The sequence below is a fragment of the Palaemon carinicauda genome, chromosome 15 (genome assembly GCF_036898095.1).
Source record: "Palaemon carinicauda isolate YSFRI2023 chromosome 15, ASM3689809v2, whole genome shotgun sequence".
In the NCBI taxonomy this organism is placed as follows: Eukaryota; Metazoa; Arthropoda; class Malacostraca; order Decapoda; family Palaemonidae; genus Palaemon; species Palaemon carinicauda.
This window is the reverse complement of record NC_090739.1, coordinates 75,336,269-75,355,747: the sequence shown is the minus strand read 5'-3', so window position 1 is coordinate 75,355,747 and position 19,479 is coordinate 75,336,269. Positions and strand designations below refer to the sequence as shown.

Below are 19,479 nucleotides of genomic sequence, written 5' to 3'. Positions count from 1 at the left end.
CAGGGGAGTGTGCTGAGTGTAACCCTTTTTTATGAATAGTACTTACCTGGCAGTTATATATATATAGCTGAGTCTCCGACTCCGGCAGAATTTAATCGAAAATCGCGGCAACCGCCTTGTGGTGGTTGTTTGGTTAGATGGTTAACAACCCTTACAGGGTGGTACTTGGAATCATTCCCGTTTTCTGTTCCTCAGATTATCTCTGCCGGCCGGATCGACAACATCGTTGGTCTGCCATTTAGAGTTTTTTCGGATTGCTTTCCCTTCATCGCCTTTTTGGACTTCGTTTTTGGTGAAGTACACTGTGCTGGGATTTGGCAATCGTGTTTGTTTTTGTTTTTTGTCTTTTTTCCTTTCTTATCATGAGTGAAAAAATTCATTTTCGTATTTGTGCGAATGATATTTGCAAGGCGAGGTTACCAAAAGTGTCGGTTGACCCTCACACTATCTGTATGGGTTGCAGGGGGTTTGAATGTGCTCTAGATAATAGGTGCAAGGAATGCGAGGTTTTAAATGATGATAATTGGTTAGCTATGAAGCGCTATGTGCGCAAACTTGAGGTTGATAGAGTTACGAGAGCTAAATCAAAGTCAAAGTCTGCTAGTGAGCCTAGCTTAGATTTATCTATTGACCCTTTAATTGTAACCTCTTTGGAAGTTATTCCTTCCCTGAATGAAGTAACTCCTGCCCCTTCTACAGGATCTGTGCCTACGGATGACCCTGGGTAGGCCTATGCTAAATTAGCTGCTGAATTAGAGGCCATTAAAGCTCAATTGGAGGCCTTTAAAGGTAAGGGTGTAAGTGAAATTAGTGCTTGTGAAAGTGCAGTGGAGGTGGCGACTGATCGAATCTGTCATACCCCTAGGTCTAGACCTCTACCAAGCTCCCAGGACCAAGGGAGAAGGTACGTCGAAAGGCGAAAGGGGGTGAGAGGTGCATATCCTCGGTCAGTCGTCGCCGCAGACAGTCCTGTTGCGATCTCCCAGGCTGCTCTTGACCGCCGTAGAAAAGGCGTGTCGGATTCGTTTGTGTCTTCGCCTGATCGTTCTCCCAGACGTAATTGGCGTTACAAATCAAGACCAATGAAGAGAGGGTGGAACCAGGATGTGCAGTCTCGCACTTCCTCTCCCGGTTCGAGTAGCCGAGATCCTGATCCTTCGGAAGACGATTTAGATGTTGTTCCTGTTAAGAGGGCGAAACAGAGAGTCCTTAGCCCAGTTAATCCTGCTAAACTCCCTGCTTTTTCTGCCAGCGCTCCCAGTCAAGCCGTACGACCACTGCCTTCTTCGGCACCGCGAGAGCCAGCGGAGGTTGCTAAAGCTTTCATGGTTGTTATACAGGAACAACTTTCATCGTTAGTTCAAGCTTTCAGCCACCCTTCACAGTCCGTCAGACGTAAGGACGTCTCTTTGCCTGATAAGAGATCTTCTTCTAAGAGAGAACTTAGTATCTCTCCCAAGAAACCTCTGCGCACTTCGTCGGCCGTACGACAATGCACACCCTCTTCATCGGCACGCTGCCAGGAATTTCCTTCCCCCCTCTCTCGGCGCCAGGACGATACTGCCTCTCGTTCTCGGCGCCGTGACGATTCCGTTTCTCATTCGAAACACCAGGACGTTACCGCCTCATTTCTTAGGAAACAGGACGAATGCAGTCTGCATTTTCAAGACGAAGGCAGCCTGCATCTTCAGGACGATACCGCTTCTCGCCGACTGGATGTTAGCAGCGCTCGGCGCCAAGATTCAAACAGCTCTCGGTGCCAGACTGCTGGCAGCCCAACTCTTCAGGATGTTATCCTTGAGCAGGACCTCGAAGATATTTCGGAAGAGGAAGAAAAACCTGCCGACTCTTCTAGTGATTATAAGGTTCTTTCTCGCTCTCTTTTGGAACTTTATGGGGAGGAATTTCAACCTTCGGCCCCTCGTTCTCCTCAGTCTCATTTTACCAGGAAGAAAGCTACTAAGTCTTCGGCCTTCATCAAAATGAAACTTTCAATTTCGGCCAGGAAAGCTCTCGCTAAGGTGGATGATTGGATGAAGGAACGGAGACAAGCTGTCAAGACCACCTTTTCTTTTCCACCACCTTGGCTCGCTTCCAAGGCCGGTATGTGGTATGAGACAGGGGAACCTTTGGGGTTAGGAGTGCCTCCCTCCTCCCAAGGTGACTTCTCGGCTCTTGTGAACTCGGTAAGAAGGCATGCTTTAAACTCTGCTAAGGTGATGTGGTCCATGTCGGAGCTTGATCATCTCATCAAGGGAATTTTCAGGGTTTTCGAGGTTTTCAGCTTCCTGGACTGGTCTCTCGGGACTCTGGCCAGGAAGTCTGAACTCCAGGAGGACACGAAGGACCTGACGAGTATCATGTCCTGCATGGACAAAGCTCTAAGGGATGGAGCAAATGAATTGGCTTCCCTTTTCTCAGCAAGGGTCTTAAAGAAGAGGGCCCTTTTGTGCTCCTTCACCTCTAGATCTGTGACTGTTGGCCAGAAGTCGGAGCTGCTTTACGCCCCTTTTTCACGTCATCTTTTTCCTGAAGCTCTGGTCAGAGATATCTCCCTTTCTCTGGCACAGAAGGCTACTCAGGACCTTTTGTCTCGGTCTGCTAGGAAAACCTTACCTGATGCTCCTGCTGCTCTGAAGAAGGAAGAGAAGAAGTTTCAACAGCCCTTTTGGGGCAGGACCTCCTCGAGAGCGGATTTTAGGGGGAGAAGACAAGAGTCAGGGCCAAGGACCAGCAGAGGTGCGTTTAGGCCCCGGTCCAAAAAATGAGATGGAAGTCCTCCAGACACCAGTAGGGGCAAGACTGTCTCGTTTTTGGCAGTCTTGGAAAAGGAGAGGGGCGGACACCTGGTCCCTCTCGGTCGTCAAGGAAGGTTACAAGATCCCCTTTTTAAAGAAACCACCTCTCTCAGACACTCCCCTAGCCTTAGTGGCTCAGTACACCGACGCGGGGAAACGAGAGGCTTTTCTGGAGCTAGTCGACCAGATGTTGGTCAAGGGAGCAATGGAGCCGATTCAAGACCTTGCCTCCCCAGGCTTTTACAATCGCCTGTTTCTGGTTCCCAAGTTTACTGCATTGAGAGAGAGAGAGAGAGAGAGAGAGAGAGAGAGAGAGAGAGACCCACACCCCCATGGGCGTGGGTGGGCTGACCCCTCGTTCATGACTTCATAATTTATTGCCCTTCCTTCTGAAATAGCTTTCGGCCAACTCCAGCTAGCCTATTAGTGGTGTCATGACTTATATTTGAGTTGGATTACTTAGAGAAGCAATTTGAAAGCTACTTCAGCATTTTGGGCATTGAACTTACGGGTTTTTCCGCCGTGCCAGAGGTTGCCCTTCCTTCTGAAATAGATTTCGGCCAACTCCAGCTAGCCTATTAGTGGTGTCATGACTTATATTTGAGTTGGATTACTTAGAGAAGCAATTTGAAAGCTACTTCAGCATTTTGGGCATTGAACTTACGGGTTTTTCCGCCATGCCAGAGGTTGCCCTCCCTTCTGAAATAGCTTTCGGCCAACTCCAGCTAGCCTATTAGTGGGGTCATGACTTATATTTGAGTTGGATTACTTAGAGAAGCAATTTGAAAGCTACTTCAGCATTTTGGGTATTGAACTTACGGGTTTTTCCACCACGCCAGAGGTTGCCCTTCCTTCTGAAATAGATTTCGGCCAACTCCAGCTAGCCTATTAGTGGTGTCATGACTTATATTTGAGTTGGATTACTTAAAGTAGCAATTTGAAAGCTACTTCAGCATTTTGGGCATTGAACTTACGGGTTTTTCCGCCGCGCCAGAGGTTGCCCTTCCTTCTGAAATAGCTTTCGGCCAACTCCAGCTAGCCCATTAGTGGTGTCATGACTTATATTTGAGTTGGATTACTTAGAGAAGCAATTTGAAAGCTACTTCAGCATTTTGGGCATTGAACTTACGGGTTTTTCCGACGCGCCAGAGGTTGCCCTTCCTTCTGAAATAGCTTTCGGCCAACTCCAGCTAGCCTATTAGTGGTGTCATGACTTATATTTGAGTTGGATTACTTAGAGAAGCAATTTGAAACCAACTTCAGCATTTTGGGCATTGAACTTACGGGTTTTTCCGCCGCGCCAGAGGTTGCTCTTCCTTCTGAAATAGCTATCGGCCAACTCCAGCTAGCCTATTAGTGGTGTCATGAATTATATTTGAGTTGGATTACTTAGAGAAGCAATTTGAAAGCTACTTCAGCATTTTGGGCATTGAACTTACGGGTTTTTCCGCCGCGCCAGAGGTTGCCCTTCCTTCTGAAATAGCTTTCGGCCAACTCCAGCTAGCCTATTAGTGGTGTCATGACTTATATTTGAGTTGGATTACTTAGAGAAGCAATTTGAAAGCTACTTCAGCATTTTGGGCATTGAACTTATGGGTTTTTCCGCCGCGCCAGAGGTTGCCCTTCCTTCTGAAATAGCTTTCGGCCAACTCCAGCTAGCCTATTAGTGGTGTCATGACTTATATTTGAGTTGGATTACTTAGAGAAGCAATTTGAAAGCTACTTCAGCATTTTGGGCATTGAACTTATGGGTTTTTCCGCCGCGCCAGAGGTTGCCCTTCCTTCTGAAATAGCTTTCGGCCAACTCCAGCTAGCCTATTAGTGGTGTCATGACTTATATTTGAGTTGGATTACTTAGAGAAGCAATTTGAAAGCTACTTCAGCATTTTGGGCATTGAACTTATGGGTTTTTCCGCCGCGCCAGAGGTTGCCCTACCTTCTGAAATAGCTTTCGGCCAACTCCAGCTAGCCTATTAGTGGTGTCATGACTTATATTTGAGTTGGATTACTTAGAGAAGCAATTTGAAAGCTACTTCAGCATTTTGGGCATTGAACTTATGGGGTTTTCCGCCGCGCCAGAGGTTGCCCTTCCTTCTGAAATAGCTTTCGGCCAACTCCAGCTAGCCTATTAGTGGTGTCATGAATTATATTTGAGTTGGATTACTTAGAGAAGCAATTTGAAAGCTACTTCAGCATTTTGGGCATTGAACTTATGGGTTTTTCCGCCGCGCCAGAGGTTGCCCTTCCTTCTGAAATAGCTTTCGGCCAACTCCAGCTAGCCTATTAGTGGTGTCATGACTTATATTTAAGTTGGATTACTTAGAGAAGCAATTTGAAAGCTAATTCAGCATTTTGGGCATTGAACTTACGGGTTTTTCCGCCGCGCCAGAGGTTGCCCTTCCATCTAAAATAGCTTTCGGCCAACTCCAGCTAGCCTATTAGTGGTGTCATGACATATTTGAGTTGGATTACTTAGAGAAGCAATTTGAAAGCTACTTCAGCATTTTGGGCATTGAACGTATGGGTTTTTCCGCCGCGCCAGAGGTTGCCCTTCCTTCTGATGTAGCTTTCGGCCAACTCCCCTTCATGACACTTGATATTCAGTGGTGAAGCCAAGGGCCATTGTTTTGCCAGGCGGTGAAGCCAAGCGTCATATTAATGCCGGGCGGTGAAGCCAAGCAACATTGTTATGCTGGGCGGTAAAGCCAAGCAGGCCAGGTGGTGAAGCCAAGCGCCACTGTAACCCGGGCGGTGAAGCCAAGCGGCCCAGACGGTGAAGCCAAGCGCCATTACAGTGAACCCTCGTTTATCGCGGTAGATAGGTTCCAGTCGCGGCCGCGATAGGTGAAAATCCGCGAAGTAGTGACACCCTATTTACCTATTTATTCAACATGTATATTCAGACTTTTAAAACCTTCCCTTGTACGTAGTACTGTTAACAAACTACCCTTTAATTTACAAAACACTTAATGCATGTACTACAGTACCCTAAACTAAAACAGGCACAAATATTAAAGGTGATTTTATATCATGCATTTCCTAAACATGCTAAAAAGCACGATAAAAAATGGCAACCAATGTTTTGTTTACATTTATCTCTGATCATAATGTAGAAACAAACTGGAGGTAGAGCTTTGCTTATTACCCAGACATATTTCCCATACTTTTCCCTTAGAACTACATCACATCTTCCTACTTTAGATATATATATATATACATATATATATATATATATATATATATATATATATATATATATATATATATATATATATATATATATATACATATATATACATATATATATATATATATATATATATATATACATATATATACATATATATATATATATATATATATATATATATATATATATATATATATATATATATGTGTGTGTGTGTGTGTGTGTGTATATATATATATATATATATATATATATATATATATATATATATATATATATATATATATATATATATATATATATATATTTATATGTATACACATATACATACCTACATATATACATAAATACATGCATACATATATATATATATATATATATATATATATATATATATATATATATATATATATATATATATATATATATATTACTGTATATATATGGGTTATGGAAAAAATCCGCGAAGTGGTGAATCCGCGATGGTCGAACCGCGAAGTAGCGAGGGTTCACTGTATAAGTCGGGCACTGAAGCCAAACAGGCCAGGCGTTGAAACCAAGCGCCATTGTTGGGCCGGGCGGTGAAGCCAAGCAGGCCAGGTGGTGAAGCCAAGCGCCTTTGTTGAGCTGGGCGGTAAAGCCAAGCGGACCAGGTGGTGAAGCCAACTGCCATTGTAAGCCGGGTGGTGAAGCCAAGCGGGCCAGGTGGTGAAACCAGGCACCATTGTAAGCTGGGCACTGAAGCCAAGCAGGCCAGGCAGTGAAGCCAAGCGCCATTGTTTGGCCGGGCGATGAAGCCAAGCGGGCCAGGCGGTGAAGCCAAGCGGGCCAGGCGGTGAAGCCAAGTGCCATTGTTTTGCCGGGCGGTGAAGCCAAGCGCCATTGTAAGCCAGGCGTTGAAGCCATGCGTGCCAGGTGGTGAAGCCAAGCGCCATTGTTTTGCCGGGCGTTGAAGCCAAGCGGGCCAGGCGGTGAAACCAAGCGCCATTGTAAGCCGGGCACTGAAGCCAAGCAGGCCAGGCTGTGAAGCCAAGCGCCATTGTTGGGTTTGGCTGTGAAGCCAAGCTTCATTGTAGGCCAGGTGGTGAAGCCAAGCCGGCCAGGTGGTGAAGCCAAGCGCCATTGTAGGCCAGGCGGTGAAGCCAAGCGCCATTGTAGGCCAGGCGGTGAAGCCAAGCGCCATTGTTGGGCCGGGGGTGAAGCCAAGTGTCATGTTTGGGCCGGGCGGTTAAGCCAAGGGGTCCGTGCGGTGAAGCCAAGCGGTCCAGGCAGTGAAGCCAAGCGCCATTGTAGGCCAGGCAGTGAAGCCAAGCGCCATTGTAAGCCAGGCAGTGAAGCCAAGCGTCATTTTCCCCACCCAAACAGGACGCGCTCATTCATCATTATCAGAGGTTTTTCACCTGCATAGCCAGTCTTTAAGCCTGAAAAAAAACCTTAAGCCTAAAAAAAAGAAAAAAAAATCAATTTAACAATCCTAAGCGCTATTGTTGGGCCAGGCGGCGAAGCCAAGCGGTCCAGGCGATGTAGCCAAGGGCCATTGTTTTGCCGGGCGATGAAGCCACGCGGGCCAGGCTGTTAAGCCAAGCGCCATTGTTTTGCCGGGCGATGAAGCCAAGCGGGCCAGGCGGTGAAGCTAAGCGCCATTGTTTTGCCGGGCGATGAAGCCAAGCGGGCCAGGCGGTGAAGCCAAGCGCCATTGTTGTGCCGGGCGATGAAGCCAAGCGGGCCAGGCAGTGAAACCAACCGCCATTGTTGTGCCGGGCAATGAAGCCAAGCGGGCCAGGTGGTGAAGCCAAGCGAGCCAGGCGGTGAAGCCAAGGGCCATTGTTGTGCCGAGCGATGAAGCCAAGCGGGTCAGGCGGTGAAGCCAAGGGCCATTGTTGTGCCGGGCGATGAAGCCAAGCGTGCCAGGCGGTGAAGCCAAGGGCCATTGTTGTGCCGGGCGATGAAGCTAAGCGGGCCAGGCGGTGAAGCCAAGGGCCATTGTTGTGCCGGGCGATGAAGCCAAGGGCCATTGTTGTGCCGGGCGATGAAGCCAAGGGCCATTGTTGTGCCGGGTGATGAAGCCACGCGGGCCAGGCGGTGAAGCCAAGGGCCATTGTTGTGCCGGCCGATGAAGCCACGCGGGCCAGGCGGTGAAGCCAAGGGCCATTGTTGTGCCGGCCGATGAAGCCACGCGGGCCAGGCGGTGAAGCCAAGGGCCATTGTTGTGCCGGGCGATGAAGCCACGCGGGCCAGGCGGTGAAGCCAAGGGCCATTGTTGTGCCGGGCGATGAAGCCACGCGGGCCAGGCAATGAAGCCAAGGGCCATTGTTGTGCCGGGCGATGAAGCCAAGCGGGCCAGGCAATGAAGCCAAGCGCCATTGTTGTGCCGGGCGATGAAGTCAAGCGCCATTGTTGTGCCGGGCGATGAAGCCAAGCGCCATTGTTGTGCCTGGCCATGCGGTGAAGCCAAGGGCCATTGTTGTGCGGGCGATGAAGCCACGCAGGCCAGGCGGTGAAGCCAAGCGCCATTGTTGTGCCGGGTGATGAAGCCATGCGGGCCAGGCGGTGAAGCCAAGGGCCATTGTTGTGCCGGGCGATGAAGCCAAGCGGGCCAGGCAATGAAGCCAAGCGGGCCAGGCAATGAAGCCAAGTGCCATTGTTGTGCCGGGTGATGAAGCCAAGCGCCATTGTTGTGCCGGGCTAGGCGGTGAAGCCAAGCGCCATTGTTGTGCCGGGCTAGGCGGTGAAGCCAAGCGCCATTGTTGTGCCGGGCGATAAAGCCAAGCGGGCCAGGCAATGAAGTCAAGCGCCATTGTTGTGCCGGGCGATGAAGCCAAGCGGGCCAGGCAATGAAGCCAAGCGCCATTGTTGTGCCGGGCGATGAAGCCAAGCGCGCCAGGCAATGAAGCCAAGCGCCATTGTTGTGCCGGGCGATGAAGCCAAGCGCGCCAGGCAATGAAGCCAAGCGCCATTGTTGTGTCGGGCGATGAAGCCAAGCGGGCCAGGCAATGAAGCCAAGCACCATTGTTGTGCCGGGCAATGAAGCTAAGCGGGCCAGGCAGTGAAGCCAAGCGCCATTGTTGGGCTGGGCATTGAAGCCAAGCAGGCCAGGTGGTGAAGCCAAGCGCCATTGTTGGGCCGGGCAGTGAAGCCAAGCAGGCCAGGTGGTGAAGCCAAGCGCCATTGTTGGGCCGGGCAGTGAAGCCAAGCAGGCCAGGTGGTGAAGCCAAGCGCCATTTTGCCCAGGCGGTGAAGCCAAGTGCCATTTTTGGGCTCAAGCCATGGCGTCCTGATGGAAGGTTCCTTTTTTGTAGCTTCCTTGGGTATATCACTACTAAATATTCCCAGAGAATTTAACCACAGGTTATCACAGAATTCTAACTTCTGGAGCGAGTATCCTAAAGGTTTCCCTTTTAAGACATCGTATATCAACAGGGGACGCATGTATTAACGCGCCACATAGCTATCTACACCCCAAACAGAGTTAACACTTCGGTGTGTAGGGGCGGAGAATAGCTGGGGAGCCGTTCCACAGCTAATCTCGTTCGTGGCTACTTTTGGTACTCGAGACGTAAACAAACGGGCGCCATTGCTAAATGACGTCACGTCCGTCCTCATCCTTCTTCTAGTAGCTTGCCTTGCTAAGACGGATTTTCCCTTGTGTATTTTCATCAGCTTGCATCTTCGCTATGTCGCTACCTTCGGCATCGCCTTCTTCTGGAAAGTTAAGTACAAGGTTCCAGTATTGTTTAAATAAGCTCTGACCGTAAAGTAACTTTTACTTTTCGAGATATTTGATGTTTTGTGGCAGAGCTGTGCCACGACCGGACCGGCATTTTATGGCGTCGCTGTTGTTTTGCATGCCTTATTTAGATAGCCTCAACAGCGTTTTCCGGCCTCATTAACTAATCGATACTATTAGTTATTTAGTCTTCATAGCTAGGAACTTTTATATCGTGTTTTGACGCTTTATTATCGGTCATCAACTGACCCCATACCAGTTGGCTAGTATAGCCCCTAGGCCAGAGCGCCTATATCAGTGTTCATGCATGATATTTATCAGTGATCCTAGGTTTATTTATGAAGATAGTGGCATTATTTTACAATACTATTGACTGTGATGCAAGTGTTTTCGCCTTCAGGGACCATATAAGGGACAGGTTAGATAGTGTGTCTTTCTACCCTAACCTACAAGTAGGACCCCTATATGCTTCCTTCATCCCCTGCCTTAGGGCATCCCCTCTGTGTAGCCTTGCTCCCTCTACCACGTAAGGGGATCAAGCTCATAGAGTAATTTATCGCTTCTCTGTCCTCCCTAAGGGAATGATCCCCCCTTAGGGTTGCGTCCGAGAATGAGGAACGGCTAGTCCTTCCTCTATTGCTGGGGCTAGGTCTCCGACCTTTCCTGCAATAGCGATACGTCTTCCATCCTTCCTAGTTCAGGGCGTAACATCCCTGCTCTAGGTTAGGTTTTGGAGGGGTTAGTTCTGTACCTTGCTGAAACGATACCCATGCACCGTTTTCAGGCAGGCTGCCTTACCTTAGGCTAGGGAGTGTCCTCCCTTCCTTGGTGGCCGCTCTGGTACAGAACCTCCCCCACAGAAGACCCTTCTCTTCTCCCCTCCCCACCTATCTCTTGCATGGCCTAGCCTATACTTAGGTTAGCCTATACCCATCTGTCCCCTGTCCTACAACTCCTCCTTAGGGTGGAGTGATAGGGCTACCTTGAGCTCCTGTGTGCAGTCCGCTCTGGTACATATACCCTTCATAGTGTCCTATGGGGTTAGCCACTGGATGCGTTCTGTCTACAGGGGTTCTCCCCCCTCTTGGGTGTTCCCAGCCCTCCCTTGGGCTCCCTTAGCTCCCGGTCCTCTGCGGCCCCTGCTTCTGGGTGATAGGTCTAGCCTCTATCATGGGTACACCCACTCGGGTGGGATGTCTTGGGGTCCGTGGCCGGACCCCTACATCCCCCCTTCTGTCTCTTTCTCTATCCTGGTGCCGGTCCCTTGCCGCCTCTACTGTCGGTGATACCCACCTCCTACCTTGGTGACTTACCCCTTGCCCTCGGCGCCGCCAGTCCTACCGTGTGCCGGGGGATTGCCGCCTGCCGCCGGCGCCTAGCCGATGGCCTTCCCTCTTCCTCATAGCCTCAGTCGTCCGTCCACCGGCCGGCCCCCGGAGTGCCGGCATCCACTGCCGGCACTCCGGTTCTGCTATAACCATCCTTGTCCCTGTCACCAAGCCGGCTACCTCCGGCTGCCGGAGCCGCCGCTCCCTGCCGGCGGCCGCCACCCTGGTATTACTCTTGACTTCTATATTGTCTTCCTTAATGCCAGAAACTCTGCTGGAGTGGCCTCCGGCGTGCCGGCGGTCTGCCGGAGCCTCCCGGAGGCGTCAAGACGACTTGCACCCCCTTCTACTAGCTATCATCTGATGTTGATAGCCCTACATCGCAACCCGATGACTTGATTACGTAAATGGATTGGTATTATCTTACCGTTCTATGGGATCTTCTAGTTCCCAATTCTAGAGTCTGAGTGGCCTCAGTCCTAGCCTTATATCCTTGACAATTTCCAATAGAATTCCCACTGCCCTACGGGCATTCCATGTTGAATTCTATCCTGTGCCTTCGGTCACAGCAAATTGTCTATGGATGAAGGTCACGGTAACCAGCCGGGCGGGTTACATGGAGTATGTATCTATCTCCTTCTTTCCGCCCTTTTCTCTGTGCATCACACTTAATGTTAAGTTAAAATTAATCAATTAATATTTAACTTAGTTTAAGAGTCATCCTTATGACTCCCCCATACTCATGTTCTCTTTCTCTTACAGGAGGAGCAACTGAAGTGCGACCACAGCTTCTGTGCAGTGAAGCGCCCGCACTTTTATGGACACACGGCGTGTAGGACCCACGCCCCTTGTGCCAACAAGAAAGGGGATCTGAAGTTCTGGGACCCGCAGAACTGTACGGTCTGCCAGGATCGCCTGGTCGACGCGTTCAACAATCCTCCCTCAGCGGAGGTTAGGGACGCTTCTCGAGAGAAGCTACGCAAATGGGTGCGTGGCTTCCAGAAGAATGCCACTGGACCGTACCTTGCCACTGAAGACATGAGGGCCTTATTGTTCCCAAAGGCATCCCCAGATTCTGTGGTCCCCAAGGATCAGATCCTCACCGTCCAGATAACGGTGGAACCCGATGTTGTCATGGCCCAGTCCATGCACGAGTGTCACCTGAATGCCGACAACGAGGCACGTATGTCGGATATTTTGGAGAACATGGAGAGGACCCTCATGGCCCAAGACGCGGACGATGAAGAGGACCAGGTGGATTACACCGAGTCGGAGCAGGAGGTCGCTCCGCCTTCCACCCCCGCCCCTACTCCTACACCGACGGAAGTGTCTCTCCCGTCTACCTCCGCTACCTCGGACCCCATCCCATCCGCCCAGGAGATGTTCCGTATGATAGAAGCCCTTATGGACAAGAAGCTTCAAGTGACACACGAGTACATCAGGTCCATGGGAGGTTCCAAAGAGCCGAAGAAGATTTCGGTTAAGGACCTCCCGATATGCTCGCACGCCAACCCCTGGAGGTATGCTGAGCATATGATCATCGCAACGGGCAGGATCTTCATCAGCGAGAAGATCGGCTTGGTTGCCCTGGAAGAAGTGGAGTTCTTCCCGAGCTTTGAGGCTTACCCAGACTGTTACATCCGGCTTCGATCCGAACCTGCCTCTAAAGAGGAGACCGAACCAAAGGAGGTGATGGTTTTCGATCTCCAGAAGGCCCAGGCTATGCTAGCCAAAGCTGTTAAAAGTAGGGGCTTTACCTGCTCAATGCTCCCGGCACTGAGCAAGAAGCAACCTACCTACGTCGCACCCGACGACGCAGTCCTTCCCTTTACGGAAAAGGCCTTCGCTGTGTGTCACAAGGCAGTGGAAGAAGGGAAGCCCTGTCCTGCACTGGAGGAGTGCAGACCCTTCTCCCTGGTGACTCCCCCCGACGTTCGACACTGGAAGGATATCCAGCATACCTTCGTGGTGGGAAAACTAGATCCTGACGTGGCTGGACGTCAGTTTAATGAAGACCTCCCGAAACTTAATGACCATCTCCTTCGTCGGGAACAAGACACGAAGGAAAGGCTCGCAGCATCCATGTCCCTCCAAGTACAGCTTGACGTCATGGCTGGTGACACCAGAGTCCCCGACCACTACATGGTACTCGCCAAATCGCACATGGCGACTCTGGTAAAGAACCTGTACAATTTCATGAAGGCTCGGAGAGCCTGCCGTGAATTCGTGTTCTCAAGTGCCACAGTGAGACACGAACCCCGGAGGCTGATTTCCTCCAACATCTGGGGTAAGCACCTCTTTCCCTCCGACCTTGTGAAAGAGATCACCGACAAGGCCGCCACTGAGAATAGGAACCTTCTCAACAAGTGGGGCATGTCGAAAAAGAGGAAATCCTCTCAGGACGATGGCCCTCAACCTAAGAGGAAATCCTCCAAGCCAAAACCCCAGCAACGTCAACAGAGACGGCAGTTTCCGGGACCCGCTACTCCCCAAGTGGCTGCTCAGCCACAACAGACCTTTCAGCTGGTCACCCAACCGGTTTTGTCCCAGTCACCGGTTTTTACCCCTGCCTTTGAGCAACAGACGACTACCTTTCGTCCCAAAGGTAGAGGCTCAAGCAGAGGTGCAGGCAGAGACGCATCTCGCCGTCCCTCCAGAGGCAGAGGAGGAAAGGGAGCTAGTGGCCGAGGCAGTAAGCCCTCGGGACACCAGAAGCAATGAAGTGCTTCCGGTGGGAGGAAGACTCCGCCAATTCCAGGATCGTTGGACCTTCGATCCCTGGGCACACAGCATCGTCAAGAAGGGTCTAGGCTGGAGTTGGACTCAACCACCCCCAACCTTCCAGCAATTCTTCCAACAATCAACCCCCCTTCTGAAAGAATATGTCCTAGATCTCTTGAACAAGAAGATGATAAGGAGGGTAAAGTCAACCAGGTTCCAAGGGAGACTGTTTTGCGTCCCCAAGAAAGACTCCGACAAGCTCAGAGTCATTCTAGACTTATCCCCCCTCAACAAGTTCATAGCGAACAACAAGTTCAAGATGCTGACTCTTCAACAGATAAGGACCCTTCTGCCTCGAGGTTCTTACACGGTCTCCATAGACCTGGCGGATGCCTACTGGCACGTTCCAATGAACCATCACGCTTCCTCCTACCTAGGATTTCGACTCCAAAGAAAAAGCTACGCCTTCAGGGCCATGCCCTTCGGCCTCAACGTGGCCCCTCGGATCTTCACAAAGCTGGCGGACGCCATAGTACAACAGCTCCGCCTCCGAGACGTCCAGGTGATGGCCTACCTCGACGACTGGCTAGTCTGGGCTCCATCGCCCGAGGATTGTTTAAAATCCTGCAGCAAAGTCACCCAGTTCCTAGAACACCTGGGATTCAAGATAAACGCGAAGAAATCTCGCCTCTCTCCAGCTCAGAAGTTCCAATGGTTAGGAATCCAGTGGAACCTTCAGTCACACCGCCTTTCCATCCCCCAGAAGAAAAGGAAGGAAATAGCAGGGTCTGTCAAGCGACTACTGAAATCCAAACGGATCTCAAGACGCCAGCAGGAACGAGTTCTAGGCTCTCTACAGTTCGCCTCAGTGACAAACCCAGTGCTTCGTGCATAGCTAAAGGATGCCGCGGGAGTCTGGAGACGTTCTGCATCCATCGCTCGAAGAGACCTCAAGAGACGGCTCCCAAACAGACTTCGGCTTCTCCTCAAGCCGTGGTCGGAAGCGACGGCCCTGAAAAGGTCCATCCCTCTTCAACACCCACCTCCATCACTCAACATCCACACGGACGCTTCGCTGGAGGGTTGGGGAGGTCACTCCCACCAAAAATAGGCTCAAGGCACATGGTCTCCCCTATTCAAGACGTTTCACATCAACATCTTGGAGGCCATGGCGGTCCTTCTAACACTGAAGAAACTCTCCCCGCCTCCCTCGATCCATATTCGTCTAACCCTAGACAACTCGGTGGTAGTTCGATGTCTCAATTGCCAAGGCTCAAGATCACCCCAGATAAATCAGGTGCTTCTGACAATCTTCCGTCTGGCAGAGAGGAAGAAGTGGCACCTGTCTGCAGTTCACCTACAAGGATTCCGCAATGTGACGGCGGACGCTCTATCCCGGACAAGCCCGATAGAGTCGGAATGGTCTCTAGACGCAAGATCATTCTCCTTCATCTCTTACCAAGTCCCAGAACTTCAGATCAATCTCTTCGCAACGAGCAACAACAATCAACTTCCTCGATATGTGGCCCCGTACGAGGACCCCAAGGCAGAAGCAGTGGACGCCATGTCACTGGACTGGAACAGATGGTCTAAGATCTACCTGTTCCCTCCCACCAATCTTCTGCTGAAAGTCCTCTCCAAGCTGAGAACCTTCAAAGGGACAGCGGCCCTAGTGGCTCCCAAGTGGCCCCGGAGCATTTGGTACCCCCTGGTCCTGGAGCTGCAGCCCACGCTGATCCCTCTCCCGGGCCCAGTTCTCTGCCAGCAAGTACAGAAATCGACTGTCTTTGCTTCATCATCGAAAATCAAGGACCTTCATCTCATGATTTTCTCTCCCTAGCCGTGAAGAAAAGGTTTGGGATCTCGAAGAAAAGTCTAGACTTCCTCGAGGAATACAAGACCGAATCCACAAGACGGCAATACGAATCATCTTGGAGAAAATGGGTCTCATTTGTCAAGGCAAAAAATCCTACGGAAATCACCATTGATTTCTGCATGTCCTTCTTTATTCACCTTCATGGACAGGGCTTGGCAGCCAACACGATTTCTACTTGCAAATCGGCCTTGACTAGACCACTGTTGTATGCCTTCCAGATTGATCTGTCCAGCGACATCTTCAATAAACTGCCGAAAGCATGCGCTCGTCTACGCCCAGCACCCCCACCGAAACCGATCTCCTGGTCTTTGGACAAGGTGCTCCATTTCGCCTCTAACTTGGATAATGATTCATGCCCTCTCAAGGATCTGACTCAGAAAGTTATATTTCTTTTTGCTCTTGCTTCAGGAGCCCGAGTCAGCGAAATATTGGCATTATCAAGAGAAGAGGGTCATATCCTGTTTACTGACTCAGGAGACCTTACCCTCTTCCCGGATCCGACGTTTCTCGCCAAAAACGAATTACCCACCAAAAGATGGGGCCCTTGGAGAATATGCCCCCTGAAAGAAGATGCCTCTCTATGCCCAGTAGAGAGCCTCAAGGTCTATCTTCGCAGAACTTCGGACTTTGGTGGAGGCCAACTCTTCAAAGGAGAAACATCGGGCAGCGACCTGTCACTGAAACAACTAAGAGCGAAAATCACCTACTTCATTCGCAGAGCGGATCCTGCCAGTACAACCTAGAAAAGTTGCATCGTCTCTGAATTTCTTTCAGAGTATGGATTTCGAAAGCCTTAAGAGTTTCACAGGCTGGAAATCCTCGCGTGTTTTCTTCAAACATTATGCGAAACAAGTGCACGAAGTCAAACATTTTGTGGTAGCCGCAGGTAGTGTTATGAAACCTGCACCTAACTCTGCATAGAACAGTGAGTTACTTGGGACTCTAACTCTTCGGGTGCCTATGTTGACCCTCGAGTGATACGTAGTGATGCCGAAAACACTTAGTGCTTTTCATATAACTGTTCTTATCCCAGGTGAAATGTCATAGTCGTCACACGAGTGCCGCATGCCTAGAGCATGATGTGTTTTATTTTAAAGACTGACGTTCCTCGAGAACGAGTGCCTACTAATAAATTTGAAATTTTCTTTCAGATTCAAGAGCAAGTCTTTCATTACTATGTACATTATAATTTGTTGTAAATTAACTTTACATATATTGCAATTCATTAATATTCTCTGCAATTGTGAAATAAAATTTTTATTTTATTACTTGTGCGTCTCAATCCGCTCCTACTTATACTATGAAATACATGTCTGTCATAGTTTTATTATCCCCTTCCTCTTATGGTTGATGAAGATACTAAGGTCTCAACCCTTATTATATATTCACCTGTGCAATGTAATATTCCAATACGAATACTTACTCTCTTCATACCTTAGAGACCAGACAATTCTCCATTACATACAGTGCCTAACCACCACTTGTCTGCCCTTGAGAATGTTCCTATATGAATGCCAACCATTCAGTCTTGTCTCCAAGTTCTTCAGGTTCTTCTAGCAAGGTGAGTAGCCCTTTGATAACCACTTTGATCTCGGCATGGCCCATGGGAACTTCACTGCCAGGGGGGCAGGAAGGTCTCTTCACTACGGTTCTTCTATTAAGATTACTATGCTACCCTGTTCAAAGCCCTTGGCACTTACTCAAATAGGGGACAATCTACCACGATACATTGATTCTCTGGTATTCTTTCATCAGGACGCCATGGCTTGAGCCCAAAAAACGGATTTTGAGCGAAGCGAAAAATCTATTTTTGGGTGAGATAGCCATGGCGTCCTGATGGACCCTCCCTGCTACTTCGTCCAGTTTTTCAGGTCCCACCCTGCTCTGCTGTATCATGGCGATCGGCAAGCAACTGGCTTCAGGATGAGGATGGACGTGACGTCATTTAGCAATGGCGCCCGTTTGTTTACGTCTCGAGTACCAAAAGTAGCCACGAACGAGATTAGCTGTGGAACGGCTCCCCAGCTATTCTCCGCCCCTACACACCGAAGTGTTAACTCTGTTTGGGGTGTAGATAGCTATGTGGCGCGTTAATACATGCGTCCCCTGTTGATATACGATGTCTTAAAAGGGAAACTTTTAGGATACTCGCTCCAGAAGTTAGAATTCTGTGATAACCTGTGGTTAAATTCTCTGGGAATATTTAGTAGTGATATACCCAAGGAAGCTACCAAAAAGGAACCTTCCATCAGGACGCCATGGCTATCTCACCCAAAAATAGATTTTTCGCTTCGCTCAAAATCCGTTTTTAGGCCAGGCGGTGAAGCCAAGTGCCATTGTAGGCCGGGCGGTGAAGCCAAGCGTCATATTACCTACTCAAACAAGACACGCTCATTCATCATTATCAGGGTTTTTTCACCTGCATAGCCAGTCCTTAAGCCTAAAAAAGAACCTTAAACCTAAAAAAAACCTTAAGCCTTAAAAAGAAAAAATTAAGCCTAAAAAAAAATCTTAAGCCTAAAAAAAAATCTTAAGCCTAAAAAAAACCTTAAGCCTAAAAAAAACCTTAAACCTAAGAAAAAAAAACCTTAAGCCTAAAAACAAACCTTAAACCTAAAAAAAACCTTAAGCCTAAAAAAAATGAAGAATTTTGTGGGGACATCAGCTCACCAATTGTAAGGACCAAAACTTACTCTGCTCATCCCAGTTCTATCATCAGCAGCCATTTGATATCGGAACACTTTCCAGACTGACCTGCTCCGAAGAGGCGCAGCTTCCTTCACTAGCTGATTATCTTGGTCCAACCTGTAAGGACAAGACTGCATACTAGAAGAAGCCTAGCTCGTTCCCTCTGCAGAGCTGGTCTTCTAGATTATTTCCCCAGAACCACCCGAAGGTTGATATCCGAAAGAATAGATCTAGATATCCGACCATTTGTACACTTGACAAACGGCTTGTACTCGTCCATTAAGGTACAGAGCATACTAAGAATCAGCAGGGTTTCTTCCCTCAGTAGGCCATTGTCCTCCAGGTTATTCCAAGAGTTGTAATTCAAGCTGGATAGTTAAGCCTTGCATCCTCCAAGCTGGTCAGTCCTTCCAAGTATCCTCCCTCTAGCTGTCTGTCTATCAGTCAGTCCATAGATCCCGGTGTGAAGGGGGGGATCTCCTTCCTGTGGATGTGGTATCTCGAACTTGTCCTGATTGGATTGAGCACAATTATCTGAAGGTTTAGTCCTGGCAAAACTCGGCTGAATCTCCTTTCCCTCACAAAATAAACTGAAATTAAACTTTTTTTTTTCTTTCTTTCTTTTTTTTGGGTTTTTCATTTTTAGATTTTTTTTATTTTTCCTTTCATTTTTTATTTTTTTGTTTTTTTTTAATTTTTTCATTTTTTTTTTCATTTTTATTTTATCCATTTGCTGATCGAAGTATTTAAGTACCAGTGAGACTCCTCAGAAGCCATTCGATATGATCAGCTGCTAATTGAACCTGCTTAATGGTACCACTGATGGTGATTAAATTACTATATTCGTGCTTTCGTGGCATATCTATTAAGCTGACTCCACTCTGCCGGGTGATTTCCATCAGCGTCCTTCCTTCCACTCCATATATGGCTCTGTCGAACTTCCTCGGGACATTCAAGTCGACAGCCACGTACCCGGTGAGGCCACAGTCCCTTGTGGTGGTGGCTCTAACCTTTTCACCTTGGAAGGTGATGTGACTACTTTTTGGCTTCTCGGGTTCCAGGTCAAACACGATAGGTTTTCTAGTAGTTTTTGCAATCTTTTCTTCCTTTTGCTTCTCCTCCTCCTCCTTCTCCTCCTCGTCCCTGGAAGT

The 19,479-nt window shown here is 49.0% G+C and overlaps 1 protein-coding gene across 1 annotated transcript in view; it reads right to left on the bottom strand.

The window, feature by feature from the left end:
• LOC137654016 (M protein, serotype 2.1-like) overlaps positions 1-19,479 on the bottom strand; it is an 84,452-nt gene that overhangs the window by 64,285 nt on the left and 688 nt on the right. Inside the window, exons 2-3 of the mRNA XM_068387649.1 lie at positions 19,301-19,479; positions 18,395-18,445 (exon numbers count right to left, since the gene is read on the bottom strand). The exon at positions 19,301-19,479 is cut by the window's right edge and continues 81 nt beyond it. Coding sequence (XP_068243750.1) covers positions 18,395-18,445; positions 19,301-19,479 — 230 coding nt within the window. The remainder of the gene's footprint in view (positions 1-18,394; positions 18,446-19,300) is intronic.